Genomic DNA, 15739 nt, shown 5'->3' on the forward strand with positions numbered 1-15739 from the left:
TGTACATGGATGTCGATGTATATCGTGTAGGATTTCTGTCAGTTTTTATTATAAGATTGATACATAAAAAATAAATTTATATATTTACAGTCATTAGTTTCGATTACAAAAATACAAACTCTACATTTATATTATTAATCGGCGTGAAATTAATCTTATTGTTTATGTATATAGAATAAATAGAAATTTCTAACTACAGTGAAAAATATTTATTTACTACATGATAACCACCGTTGAAAAAACAGTCACGTATATATCCGTTTTCAATAGGTTTGTGATCGAATTTATGAAATTTCTGATATCCTATACTCTTGATTATTTGTAGAAGTTAAAACATTCTTGAAAACTAGAAATAGATGGTTTAACCAAAATTTCTGCTTGTTCAAAATATGTTAAAATTATATATTTGTTGTAATGTATCGGAAACGATTTTATTAAATTTTCAATAAGAAGTGTTTAGTGGGAAAATGAGGTTTGTGAAGATGGCACCCCCATGACCGAATTTTACGTTCTTTGTGAGCTTAATCGTTTGACCATCGTAGGACCACTTTTGACCACCCTCAATTTTCGTTTGACCACCCTCCGTTCGGAAAATATTCACGATTCAAAATTTTATTTCTCGTAGCCTCCACCATAACCAGCATAGGGAAAATAACATGGTAGCACCCCCATGAACGAAATTTAATTTAATTGTGAGCTCAATCGATTCTAAATCGTAGGACCACTTTTGACCACTCACAATTTTCGTTTGACCACCCTTCGTTTGAAAAATATTTAGAAAAAACAATTTTTTTTTTAACGAAAAACAAAAAAGGCTGGATTCTAATGAATTACTACAAATTCTGGGGTGTTTTTGTGCTCAATCGTTGGAGAATCGTAGGACCACCTGGGAATATTAACAAAAAACGTTAGACCACCCTCCGTTCGAAAAATATTTAGAAAAAACAAATTTTTTTTTTAACGAAAAAACGTTCCCTCCACCATCCAAAGATTGTAATAACGACAAAAACAAAAAAATCGATTTTCTACTAAAGGAGTGAGAAATTTATAGATTTTTTCATCCAAATCCATTCAAAATCGTAGGACCACTTTTGACCACCCACAATTTTCGTTTGACCACCCTCAGTTCGAAAAATATTTACAAAAAACGAATTTTTTTTTAACGAAAAAAAATGAAAAATGAATTTTTATATAAGCAGCAGGAATTCTGGGGTGTTTTTGATGTCAATTGTTAGCGAATCGTAGGACCACCCCAAAATATTCACAATTTTCGTTTGACCACCCTTCGTTCGAAAAATATTTAGAAAAAACAATTTTTTTTTTAACGAAAAACAAAAAAGGCTGGATTCTAATGAATTACTACAAATTCTGGGGTGTTTTTGTGCTCAATTGTTGGAGAATCGTAGGACCACCTAGGAATATTAACAAAAAACGTTAGACCACCCTCCGTTCGAAAAATATTTAGAAAAAAAAAATTTTTTTCTAACGAAAAAACGTTCCCTCCACCATCCAAAGATTGTAATAACGACAAAAACAAAAAAATCGATTTTCTACTAAAAGAGTGAAAAATTTATAGATTTTTTCATCCAAATCCATTCAAAATCGTAGGACCACTTTTGACCACCCACAATTTTCGTTTGACCACCCTCAGTTCGAAAAATATTTACAAAAAACGAATTTTTTTTTAACGAAAAAAAATGAAAAATGAATTTTTATATAAGCAGCAGGAATTCTGGGGTGTTTTTGATGTCAATTGTTAGTGAATCGTAGGACCACCCCAAAATATTCACAATTTTCGTTTGACCACCCTTCGTTCGAAAAATATTTAGAAAAAACAATTTGTTTTTTAACGAAAAACAAAAAAGGCTGGATTCTAATGAATTACTACAAATTCTGGGGTGTTTTTGTGCTCAATCGTTGGAGAATCGTAGGACCACCTGGGAATATTAACAAAAAACGTTAGACCACCCTCCGTTCGAAAAATATTTAGAAAAAACAAATTTTTTTTTTAACGAAAAAACGTTCCCTCCACCATCCAAAGATTGTAATAACGACAAAAACAAAAAAATCGATTTTCTACTAAAGGAGTGAAAAATTTATAGATTTTTTCATCCAAATCCATTCAAAATCGTAGGACCACTTTTGACCACCCACAATTTTCGTTTGACCACCCTCAGTTCGAAAAATATTTACAAAAAACGAATTTTTTTTTAACGAAAAAAAATGAAAAATGAATTTTTATATAAGCAGCAGGAATTCTGGGGTGTTTTTGATGTCAATTGTTAGCGAATCGTAGGACCACCCCAAAATATTCACAATTTTCGTTTGACCACCCTTCGTTCGAAAAATATTTAGAAAAAACAATTTTTTTTTTAACGAAAAACAAAAAAGGCTGGATTCTAATGAATTACTACAAATTCTGGGGTGTTTTTGTGCTCAATCGTTGGAGAATCGTAGGACCACCTAGGAATATTAACAAAAAACGTTAGACCACCCTCCGTTCAAAAAATATTTAGAAAAAACAAATTTTTTTTTAACGAAAAAACGTTCCCTCCACCATCCAAAGATTGTAATAACGACAAAAACAAAAAAATCGATTTTCTACTAAAGGAGTGAAAAATTTATATATTTTTTCTTCCAAATCCATTCAAAATCGTAGGACCACTTTTGACCACCCACAATTTTCGTTTGACCACCCTCAGTTCGAAAAATATTTACAAAAAACGAATTTTTTTTTAACGAAAAAAAATGAAAAATGAATTTTTATATAAGCAGCAGGAATTCTGGGGTGTTTTTGATGTCAATTGTTAGCGAATCGTAGGACCACCCCAAAATATTCACAATTTTCGTTTGACCACCCTTCGTTCGAAAAATATTTAGAAAAAACAATTTTTTTTTTAACGAAAAACAAAAAAGGCTGGATTCTAATGAATTACTACAAATTCTGGGGTGTTTTTGTGCTCAATCGTTGGAGAATCGTAGGACCACCTAGGAATATTAACAAAAAACGTTAGACCACCCTCCGTTCGAAAAATATTTAGAAAAAAAAAATTTTTTTCTAACGAAAAAACGGTCCCTTCACCATCCAAAGATTGTAATAACGACAAAAACAAAAAAATCGATTTTCTACTAAAAGAGTGAAAAATTTATAGATTTTTTCATCCAAATCCATTCAAAATCGTAGGACCACTTTTGACCACCCACAATTTTCGTTTGACCACCCTCAGTTCGAAAAATATTTACAAAAAACGAATTTTTTTTTAACGAAAAAAAATGAATTTTTATATAAGCAGCAGGAATTCTGGGGTGTTTTTGATGTCAATTGTTAGTGAATCGTAGGACCACCCCAAAATATTCACAAAAATCGTTTGACCACCCTTCGTTCGAAAAATATTTAGAAAAAACATTTTTTTTTTTTAACGAAAAACGAATATCAGTGTTGCACTATTTCTAATAAATTAGAGAAGTTTAAAAAATCGAACACATTTATCAAGTTCCAGTATTAAAAAATTTAAAAACTTTTAAAGTATATGCTAGAAAACCGTACACCCCTATGTTAAGTGTACGCACAATAAATTAAAATTTTATTAAGTTTTTTAATATGTGTGCAATAATAGGCCAAAAAATGAAAATTTGTTCAACAAAGAAATTTTTATTTAAACATAGACATCAAAACAAAATTTGAAATCAGAAAATGACAAATCTAAAACACATTCTCAAAATCCGCTTTTAAAATAAGATTTAGACATTTATTTAAAATTTTAAATAAGAACGCTAACTAACAGAATAACATTTCAGAAAAAAAAAACGTTGTTATGGGCAAAAAAGGATCTAATTTGATTCTATTAGTCTTAAAAACTCATAATCTTAGATTCATTTGGAATAGGCCTATTGGGGATACCACATTAAAAAAAAGTCTACCTCGAAGGTGGTGTGGAAATGACTAACAAACTGGAACCTTTTTTTTAAAATTTTTTTAAAGAAATCATTCATAAATTCTTGCGTTTATAAAGCATTTTTGATAATTTAATTGCAAAAGCTTATCTTTTTCCTGTTAATTTAATGGATTTTATAAAAAGTAATTCTTATAGTCTTTCGTTTATGAAATACATTGGTTGATTTAATTGTAAAAAGTAATAAAAAAAACCACCATAAAACCAAATTTTTAATACTAATTATCGCTGTTGCTTAACTTTTATCGTAATATAGATAATAAGTGTAAAAAAGTATAACTAGTTTTTCCGAACATTATTTTTTCACTAATTAATGAATCTAAACTGTATTCATTAACATCCTTGCGTATGATATAAATAAAATATAAGAATATAAAGTATCAATTTTCACCACCAGAATTCTTCAAACTAAGAGTGGTCCAATAAAGTTTGTGGTTTGTGGTAACGAATTTTCAGGTTTTTCAACACTGGTCCAACGATGGTCAAACGATTAGACGATTATGAATTTAATATTTATATATCTTTCGAACTGAGGGTGGTCAAACGAAAATTGTGAGTGGTCAAAAGTGGTCCTACGATTTTGAATGGATTTAGATGAAAAAATCTATAAATTTTTCACTCCTTTAGTAGAAAATCGATTTTTTTGTTTTTGTCGTTATTATAATCTTTGGATGGTGGAGGGAACGTTTTTTCGTTAAAAAAAAATTTGTTTTTTCTAAATATTTTTCGAACGGAGGGTGGTCTAACGTTTTTTGTTAATATTCCTAGGTGGTCCTACGATTCTCCAACGATTGAGCACAAAAACACCCCAGAATTTGTAGTAATTCATTAGAATCCCGCCTTTTTTGTTTTTCGTTAAAAAAAAAATTGTTTTTTCTAAATATTTTTCGAACGAAGGGTGGTCAAACGAAAATTGTGAATATTTTGGGGTGGTCCTACGATTCGCTAACAATTGACATCAAAAACACCCCAGAATTCCTGCTGCTTATATAAAAATTCATTTTTCATTTTTTTTCGTTAAAAAAAAATTCGTTTTTTGTAAATATTTTTCGAACTGAGGGTGGTCAAACGAAAATTGTGGGTGGTCAAAAGTGGTCCTACGATTTTGAATGGATTTGGATGAAAAAATCTATAAATTTTTCACTCCTTTAGTAGAAAATCGATTTTTTTGTTTTTGTCGTTATTACAATCTTTGGATGGTGGAGGGAACGTTTTTTCGTTAAAAAAAAATTTGTTTTTTCTAAATATTTTTCGAACGGAGGGTGGTCTAACGTGTTTTGTTAATATTCCCAGGTGGTCCTACGATTCTCCAACCATTGAGCACAAAAACACCCCAGAATTTGTAGTAATTCATTAGAATCCAGCCTTTTTTGTTTTTCGTTAAAAAAAAAATTGTTTTTTCTAAATATTTTTCAAACGAAGGGTGGTCAAACGAAAATTGTGAGTGGTCAAAAGTGGTCCTACGATTTAGAATCGATTGAGCTCACAATTAAATTAAATTTCGTTCATGGGGGTGCTACCATGTTATTTTCCCTATGCTGGTTATGGTGGAGGCTACGAGAAATAAAATTTTGAATCGTGAATATTTTCCGAACGGAGGGTGGTCAAACGAAAATTGAGGGTGGTCAAAAGTGGTCCTACGATGGTCAAACGATTAAGCTCACAAAGAACGTAAAATTCGGTCATGGGGGTGCCATCTTCACAAACCTGGGAAAATGTATTTATCAGTTTGATTTATTGATCATCCGATGGCTCGAAATATTAGGGTGGAAAATCTAATAATATTTACTTTAATTCTGTTCATGATTGAAATTTTAATAATCGAGCCCAAAAATTTATAATAGACATATTTAGTTTACCAAATGGGAAATAAAAAATTTCAAACATCCCTCGGTATTGTGTTAGATTTTAGTTTCTAGTTCAGGGGCTATGATTCCCTGAGAAATATAAATAAATCAGATCATTTTTAAGGTTTTATATAGAATAGGTTTTTTCATTTATAGTTTTCAAAATATTTAAAACAGAAGACAGTGGATATTCGAGAAAATAATGTTTATGATTATTTATTGACTCCTGACTTTTATAAATGTGTTATTAGCACAGAAAAGTGATACTTTTATCTCTAAATCTCGGATAGTTTTGATTAATTAATTTTACAGTTTTCCCATAATTTGTGCTTTACAAAAGGAATATTTAGTTATGTCGAAACTTTACTTTTGAAAGTAAATATAAAAAATAATTCCTTAGAAAAATGTATTTAAAAATTTGCATATTAAAGAATAATTAAGCCTTGAGGCAATCACAGGAATAAATCCAGTAATTGAGTCCCGGTTATCGCGGCTGTACACTATTACTACTTATATATTTACGTTTGAATTCGATACTAAAAACAGTTTCCTGCAAAAGTGACTAATTTTTCTTCTATTAAAACGGAAAATCGAATATATGTCTCCATTGAAAAATAAATAAATGTTTGCATTCGTCTGCAATTTTTCTCAAAAGCGATGATCATTGCACCAATATTAAGATGTTGAAAATAGGGCAGTGTTTTTCGTTTGTCGCGAGCATAATATCTAAAGACAATTTTCGTGAAAATAACGATGAAATTTTTATTATATACTCAGAAAAACATAAAAAAAATTCATATTATGATAAAACAGGATATAAAAATATAATGCAAAGAAGACAAAGATAAGATAAACAACAACGAAATATACAAATTTGCACTTATTTCTTTTTCAAATTTAATGATTTTGAAAATAAAAATAACATTCACATTAAATGTAAATTTTGTAAGAATTTATTACCGTCCTCAAAATACTATTATAAAATAAATAAAAGGACCGAAAATGAGGAGACAGTTTTTATATTTTTTAATCTGAGAAACCAATTTAGAGAAAAGTTTTTACATGTTAATAAACCTTCAATATTTATAAAATTTGCATCGATAATTCTATTTTTGTAAATATATTCTTGTCATTTGATTAAAATTGACTGCGGCAATATCTGAAAAGTTAGCAGCAACCAAATATACTGGAACTTTACAAATGTGTGCTTCACTGAAATTCATAACTTCGTACCTTCTAGTTCTAACATTCTTTGATCGAAATCTATCGTCAAGAGGCATAACGACGATGAAGAATAAGTACAGTTTAACAGTTTATCTTTTCAAATATCTCTCCGGAAATTTTCAAGGTTCCGTGCTCATACATTCTCTTCCTGGCTTCCTTAAGGGACACGAATTCTTTAAAAAGTACAGATAACCTAGCTGAGGCTTCGAGATCCTCTGTTCATACATATATCATATCATATATTTTCATTTGCTTCCACTCTTTGATCACAATCTTTGATGGAAAAATGTCCCTTGGTGGTTTTTTTTATATACATAAGTAGAAAGAGGTAGATGCAGGACTTTCAGGAGTTCAACGGTGATGAAAAATGAGTACAGATTATCTACTGGAATATCTCTCCAGGTAGGCTCATGCCTGTGTATTCAAATAGTTCCTACTGGCTCTCTATAAGAGAACACAGGCTTGTTGATAAATGTGAAAACCCAGAGGAGAGTTTGATTCAGCATTCGGAAAGTTCACAATTGTTCCGACGATCCGTGTGTACACGGTAAGAAATTCGGGTATGATATAGGAACAGATACTCGAAAAGTGTCTGATAATACTTCTATATAATATTGCCGTTATATCTATAAATATGGCGTTATTTACAATGCTGTATGGTATAAAAACTTTGGCGCCACTTACATTAGTAAATGGTTAGGTCGACTTGAAAGTATGACCTTGAGTCACATACTACATTGCAGATGTCGGAATGCAACTTGATTTTCCTAAGGCGCGTTAGTCAATACGCCTTATTGAACTACGACCCTATTCCGTATAAGTGCAAACGCTATGTTAGTTGTCACACTGCTCCTCACTCTATTATTCTTAACCTAATTTTATAAATATCGCTGGTTTGCCATTAGTAGCATCAGTGACATTACAGTGATAGGTATTTCAAACTTAAAGAGCGAATTTATTTTCATACATCAAATTAAATCCAGCATCCAGAAATTATTTCTTTAAAAAAAGAACTCTGTTATCTTTGGTGGAACCTTAAAAGATCCCATTTTAACCAAAACATATTCACAGACACAATATTTTTGTACTGCAAAATGTAAAAATTTGATTATATATAATATTTCGTGGGTAATAATAGTAGATATTTACCACTTACCCTTTTTTTTTGTCGTAAAATACATTTTATTTATTAATGGTGACAGTTTTAAGAGATTTCTTTCTTTTTTCCAGAAAAAATAAATGGGGGCTTTTACCGTTTTATATGCAACAAAATTGTTATGCGGTTTTCAACCAAATATGGTTAATTTGTTTTTTAGAAATATATGTTTATAAAAGTGTTTTTATTTTGGATGAAAAAAGGTATAAACAATAGAAAATGTGTTTTTTTACCCCGGAAAAATGTAATTTTGTTTCATTTTCAAGTGTATATAACTTAATTGAAAATATAAATTTTCAACAAGTAAATGAATAATGTGAAAACTTTTCGTAAACTGTTGTCAGAAATTATTTTGAACTAACATATATTTTAAACAAAATGAATGTTTACATGGTAATTTTTGTTGAAATTATTTACACGTTCGAATTATTAAATTTTTCCAACAAATATTGGCGATTAGTAAGTATTTTTCAAAAGTTGCAAGGCTCGGTCATCCAGATATTTGTTAAATAAAGTCGATTTTCGTATTTTTTGAAACCCTATCTACTGAGTTCCATCAAATTACGAAACCCTATAATTTTTGCGGTTTTCTCGATTTTTTTAAAGGGACCGTACCCCTTAAAACATTTCGCAATATTCGGGTTGTACACAATTCATAGTTATTTGTATACAATTTGGAAAAAAATCATTTTCTAAAGTAATTTTGACCAAAAAAATACAAAGATTGGATTACTGTAACAATTGCACGTGTAGTTTTTGAAATATTGACAAAATCATATTTCGGATCATTTAAGCGAACGCTCCAGAAACTTAACGTTCAATTACAAAGTCAATCAGATATGATTTTGTTAATGATTTGATAATTAAGACCGAAAAAAGTTCAAAAATTCAATTTTTTTTTTATGATACCATGAGTATTTTTCGAGATATCTCCAGAATCATTCCGAAATAACAGTTTAAATATTTAAAAAAATGAGATTTTAGGCGATATTTCAAAAAATCCTTTCCCTTTGTTAAATATAGAAGATTTTCGTATTTTTTGGATTAAAATTAATCTATAAACCCAGTTTCATCAAACTCCGAAACACAAATATTTTTGTAATTTTCACGATTTTCAAAAAGACGAACCTTTAAAAAAATTCGAAGAAATCGGGAAAAGTTTTTTCTACCCAATTTGGATAAAAATTGTTTTCTCGAGAAATTTTGACCCAATAAATATAAAAATTGGGTCTCTTTCACGAATGGAAATGTATTTTCTCAGATATTGTTAAAAATTGCATTGAATTGTCGATAACTCCGAGCAATATTAATAGACAGCCCTGAAATTTTTCGCAAAATGAACCAGATTTGTTTATGAAAAATGTTGGTTCCAAACTAAAAAGTAATAACATGAAAATTATAAAATTATTAACTACTCAAAAGTGTTCATGAGAAGTTCACATTTAATTAAACTAATTTTTACTTACAAAAATACGATCGTTTAACGTGTAAATAATTGTTTTGGAAATCAAAATTTTCGTACGATAGCGTCTAAATAACCATAATGTATTTTCAAATTTTAGAAACTTAAACTAAATGAAGATGTTTCTATGAAAGATGAACCTTTAGAATTTAATCAAGTTCAAATACGGATAAGTATATTCGTTATTCATGAAATGTAGGAGGATGGGTTGAAACATATGTATATAAATCATGTCAGTTATATACAGTTTAAGATTTCTAAGAAATACACTGCACTTTTAGATTATCTTGCAATAAATCTACTAAACTATAATATTTTTATTATAGTACAGTGAAATTCTGTCGTCATAAATAAAGCAGCCCTGCCTTCAAAAATAAATGTCTTGGTCCAAAATGCTCGTATGGGAGTTTTTCATAGCTCATTTTCAAGAAAAATAAACAAAGCTTTTTGGCACGCTTGTAAACTTCACGATAAAAATAGAGATAACTTTTTTCAACCTTTCAACTTTTCATGAAAAGTGGCAGGGGAAATAAAAATTTTTGAGCATTTGATTCCAAAACAAGAAAGTACAAGTTTTCAATCGAGCTATTGCGTTTCCAAATTCAATGATTTTTCGCAAAGACACAGCTGTTAGGATCTTTTGATCATTATCGTTGTTTACTGAGACTGCACGAATTTGTTCCGGTATATCACCCTTCATATACGATTGAAGTCGCTATCCCAGACACTTCTTGTCCAATCGTAAAAGGAATCCGATTTTTTTAGATCAGATCCAATAAATTTCAGAATATACTAAAACTGTTCATACAACAATTTATACCCAAAATATAAAAAAAGGTTTATGGAACGATTGAGCCGTTAACGGCGAATAGTTTTTGAAATATCGTTTAATAAGCAAGCTTTGTGTGTGTCATTTGGTCTTCGAAGAAATTGAAAGAAAATTGTGATTGCCATCTCTGAATCCTTCATTGTTGCATAGTGGCTATCAGTTTCAAACAATAGGTGCTTTGTTTGTAACAAGTACTATGTAGTACAATTTATGTATGGCAACCCGGAAAAATCAAAAGACATAGGATGTACGCTGATTGAGTAGCAATGTAGCCATTCTATATCGGTAGCAATTTAACTGTGTACTGTGCCCGTCAGGTCATTGTCAATTTCAAACAAAAGATGCTTAAACAATAGAACTTAAAAAAAAGTAAAGTAGTTCGAAATCTTGAGTTTTTCTTGTGGACCACCCAGTAAATCGTATTAAGATCATTATCAAGTCTTTTCAAAGTGTCTTACTTTATTCCGTTAGTTTGTATAAATAAATTTTAGATACATCCATCAATAAACACTCTTTTAAATCTTTATACGTTTTAGTTCCACATAATTTTTCTGAGCTCATTTAGTGAATTTAAAACTAAATTCGAAATAAAAACTAAAAATATATCCTTAAATCTTTACATAAATAGGTATTTATTTTAAAATCACAAAATGAAAGACTTATTATCTAGTAATATTTTAAAATGTTAAGATTAGAGATTAAATGAAAATATAGTTAGTTATCGTAACTTAATTAAGTTTTCTTTATAATATAAATGACTTCAATTATCGTTAAGTAAAAACTAAATAATGACGTCATTAATCTTTGAATCAACCTGAACCATACACGAACGTGTTTCAATCGTTTAATCTTACCAACAGACACCATACAGAATGGTTAAGAAATGGTATTTCAAATAAATAATGTTATTTGATCTTTCTTTTCCACCGTGAAGTGTGGGCAAGTGAAGTTTTTAAAATTTCAAACAAATAAATTTCAATAAAACTTGACTTACCGTACGATTTCCTAAATTTTTAACTCTGCATACTAAACTAGCTGTTTTACCAACTAATGCTGTTACATTACGTGATACCGACGTATCAAAATATGGTCCACGTAATGAAGCGGCAGCAGCTGCGGCTGCTTGTGCCGCAGCAACACTCTCTACATCACTGATATCACTATTTGATAGCACATTATTGTCTGGTGAATGTTCACTATGTTGATTGTCTAAATCATTAATCGGTCGTAACTCATCATTGTCATCCATTTGTATATGATGTACATTATCATGTTGATCGGTTATAATCCGATCCGAATTATAACCTTCATTTTGTCGTGTAGAGCCTGCAACAAAAATAAAAAAACATATAAGAACAATAACATCTTCAAATTCAATTTTTGTGATACAGTCACATTTTTTACTATTATGATAATTAACATGATACTAGTGGAATAACAGCATTATTAACATACGCCTGCAAAATTTGCACAACGAAGTATGTTAATGTATCGTAAGTATCGTAGGTTAGGTTTGAATATATTGGCTGTCCACGAAGGACACACTTAGGCTAGAGCCCATTGTGATACAATATGTAGTTTACCACCTTTCCGCTGATAATTTCATTTATCAGCTCCTCAATTTCAGAGGCTGAGTGCACCTCCTCCATGCATATACCATGCACTACACCAGCCCATTACAACTATTAATTAAATTAATTTTGTTGCGACGGCGGGAATCGAATCCGCTACACTAAGCATACTGCGGACGGAATTTTTTACGCCTTAACCAACTGAGGTAATAGGGCGTAAGTATCGTAAGTATCGTAAAAAAACTTTATCTACGCCTCTAAAATAAACGATAATTATTATTTAAAATTAGTCATGGCTTATTGTGATAATGAATTCATGACCACCTAGGGCTGTTATGAACTATTTTTCCCATGCGTATTGAGTGAGAAAAGTACTTCTTATCTCACGGAATTCGAAAAACTATTTTTAAAGTGTACTTTGTATGTTACACTTTGTCTAGATATAATTTTATAGATATAACATTGTGTTAAAAAGTTAATAAATCATGTTAATATTTGATTGGCTGAATAATAAGTAAACATTCTATATACATTTGATAAGATGTAGACATTATATAATATAATGTATATCTATTATAGTCACATTGTAATTTCTGCCACATTGTAATCCAACTACAAACGAGACACCAAAATCCACTCCAACCCGTGTTATCTCGACTAGTATTAGTTCAACTGGCCTCAAATAAGTTGCGTTGAGATAAAATGGGCTTGGTTTTTTAGAAATTTGGAATTTTGTTGCTTTTCGGACAGTTGGCAAATTATTTTACAGTTTATAAAATCGTTAAAATTTCGTTTTTTTAAATTTTGTTATAGACTTTTATTAGTAGACTTAGAATCTTATTAGTTTTACTCAAAAATAGCATGTAGTGTCAGTCGCATTTGCATTTTGTTAAATGCTAAATAATATGACGCAAAATAAAACTCATTCTGGGTCATATGGTGTGTCAGTCACATACGGAATCACCCATAAGATAAACTCTCGTAGCCGATGTCTGATTTCGTATAAATAATTCGAACATGTTGGGATAGTTTCGTTATTATATGTATATATATTCGATATGTGTGTATATTCTGTTCGGACCTAGCTTCTAAACTACTCATCTTAATTCGACAAATGAGGTATCGTCAGAAGCGTCTTGATTGCCCGCTAGTTAGAGGTTTCACTTTAAATTGAATATTGCGTCACAATAAATTGAATATGGTGCCTTCTAGAGGCCATAAAGTTACAATCGAAAAATAAATTTCTATTTAAGGGTGTAATTAGCACTTTTGAAAAATATATATATTCTTATACTTAATCATGAAATTATAACCTCAAAATAGTTTAAAATGTTTGTATTTTCGTCTGTTCCCTCCGAGCTTCTAAGCTACTTATCATAATTTGACAAATGAGTTGTCACTAGAAACATCTTGATCGTCTGCTGGTTATAGGCTATGTACCCGTCACATTAAATTGAATACAGCGCCCTATAGAGGACATAAAGCTATGACAGCAGTTTTCATATACTTGTTTCTTATACTTTCTCACAAAATTATAATCCCAAAATGGTTTAAATAAAATAAAGTGTGAAAAATAAATTCATTTGAAATTTTTATGATAAGTAAAGTCGTCATTACAGTCGGGGGACCTCTAAGATTCCACAGTTTTCCACAGAACCGAAAAGAAGTCCCCCGACGATTTTACTTATCATAACAATTTCAGATGAAAATATTTTCTTGTTTTCATACTTTTAAGAGCACGTTTCTGTAATTGTCGGGGTTTTATTTTTCGAAGTTTATTATAATAATAATGGGGTTTAACCTCCGTTTCTCTGACATATGCCTATAACAGAGGCCGCCCACATTATATATGTTATTCTTTATTTTACAACATCCGTATATATACAATTTCACTACATCCGTATATATCCAATTACACTTTATGATGTGGGTGGAATCGACGCAACTCTACCGCCCCCATTAAAATTGTTCTACACTGCCGCTGCCTGGATTTGAACCCGCAATCTCCCAGTCAGTAGCCAAATGGTCAAACACTAACGCTTTAGACCGCTCGACAACAGAGCCGGTTTCGAATTTCTTTTTATTGTTTGTAGATGGATTACAATATGACCGTAATTACAATGTGGATAGCAACGACATACTTCGTATGTATGCATTTGTATAAGACATTAAAATCAGGTCATTCTCATAGATACATACATACTTACTAACTTCACTCTAAATCAAACAAGTGTTTGATTGCAATGTAAACGTTAAGTGTGAGTTTAAATGCATGCATATAATAATGTATGATTTTACACAAGGAAGGAGGTGTTACATTCTATGTACCAGATCAGATATATATCTTACATCCATCCAGTTCTATACGAAAAGATATAAGCTTATGGCGCTATCTATCATGTGTTGGCCACAAATCTGTCAAGAACACTCTTAACATTCATTGTATAAATACATATACATACTGTACTGTACTGTACTGTACTGTACTGTACTGTAATGTACCAAGCACTGATGTATCATGAATTTGTTTTTGTAAGTAAATTGTTGGTATTAAGATATAAGATCAATTGTTGGATAAATATTATAACCAACGTAAAAGTAACAAATGTGTTGATATGGGTTTTGGATCATTAACCAGCTTGTCACAATATTCTATAAAACATTTTCCACTGGAATAAAAAAACAAACAATTTTGTATTTAATGCATCCCTTTATTATTTTAGATTGTTCTAAAATACAAAGCTTTCATTTTAGTCTAAGATCCCAATTAGGATCGACCTTCACCAATCTGTTTACCGAATGAAAGTTATTTTTTATGAAATATAAAATGTTAACAAATATCCCTGCAATGGGTTGCCTAAAAAAATGTGGTCCAGACTACTTTTAGTGAAAATATCAAGAGTAAAATTTTTAGAAATTTTTCACTGACTTGCATATCTTCGAATTTTGATCTACTCGAAAGTAAAAGCCATAAAGAATATGTAGCAGCTATGTTGTCTGCCTTTTTTCGTTCACTATTATCGCATTTATACAAGTTGAAAATAGTAATTACGTGCATCTGTTAATTCATTGACTCGCATATCTAAATAAAGATAATTTTGTTACAATTACGGTGGCATATGATTGGCCACAAAATATTGGTCAAAAATAATGTTTACAAGCTTTCCAAGTTTTGATATTTATATTAAAAATGGTCTGGACCATATTTTTTAAGGCAACCCGTTACAGGAATATTTGTTAATATTTTACATTTCATAAAAAATAACTTTCATTCGGTAAACAGATGGGTAAAGGTCGACCCTAATTCGGATCTTGTACTATTTGATACTAATATTGCTGTAATTTTAATGAAAAAATAAGTCATAGTTTAAAAAAATTAAATAAACACGCTATTGGAACTAGATGAATAAAAAAGTTGAAAATAATTATTAAAAAAATCATTTAATCTTAAAAAAGCGTGAGGTGCTTTTCAAGATATTTTATAATGACTTGATTTTTACCAATAAAATACTTTTATTGGATCTTTATGGTTCAACTAGTTACAAAAGCGTGTTTTTTTAGTTTTGTAAACTATTATTTATTATGGAATGTTATCTGCGCTTCCGCCATCAAATATTTTTTTAGTTAATCTTTAATTCTGAACTTAACAAGTTTAGGATACACAATTAACCGAAAAATTTGTGTTTACCTTCTAGTC

The 15739-nt window shown here is 30.2% G+C and overlaps 1 protein-coding gene across 1 annotated transcript in view; it reads right to left on the reverse strand.

Moving 5' to 3' along the window:
- The window catches only part of LOC123299333 (zwei Ig domain protein zig-8-like), a 150461-nt gene extending 138669 nt beyond the window's left edge, over positions 1–11792 (reverse strand). Inside the window, exon 1 of the mRNA XM_044881701.1 lies at positions 11466–11792. Within this exon, the coding sequence (XP_044737636.1) occupies positions 11466–11720 (255 nt within the window). The 5' untranslated portion in view covers positions 11721–11792. The remainder of the gene's footprint in view (positions 1–11465) is intronic.
- Between the last annotated feature and the right edge of the window lie 3947 nt (positions 11793–15739).

Source organism: Chrysoperla carnea, chromosome 4, assembly GCF_905475395.1.
Source record: "Chrysoperla carnea chromosome 4, inChrCarn1.1, whole genome shotgun sequence".
In the NCBI taxonomy this organism is placed as follows: domain Eukaryota; kingdom Metazoa; phylum Arthropoda; class Insecta; order Neuroptera; family Chrysopidae; genus Chrysoperla; species Chrysoperla carnea.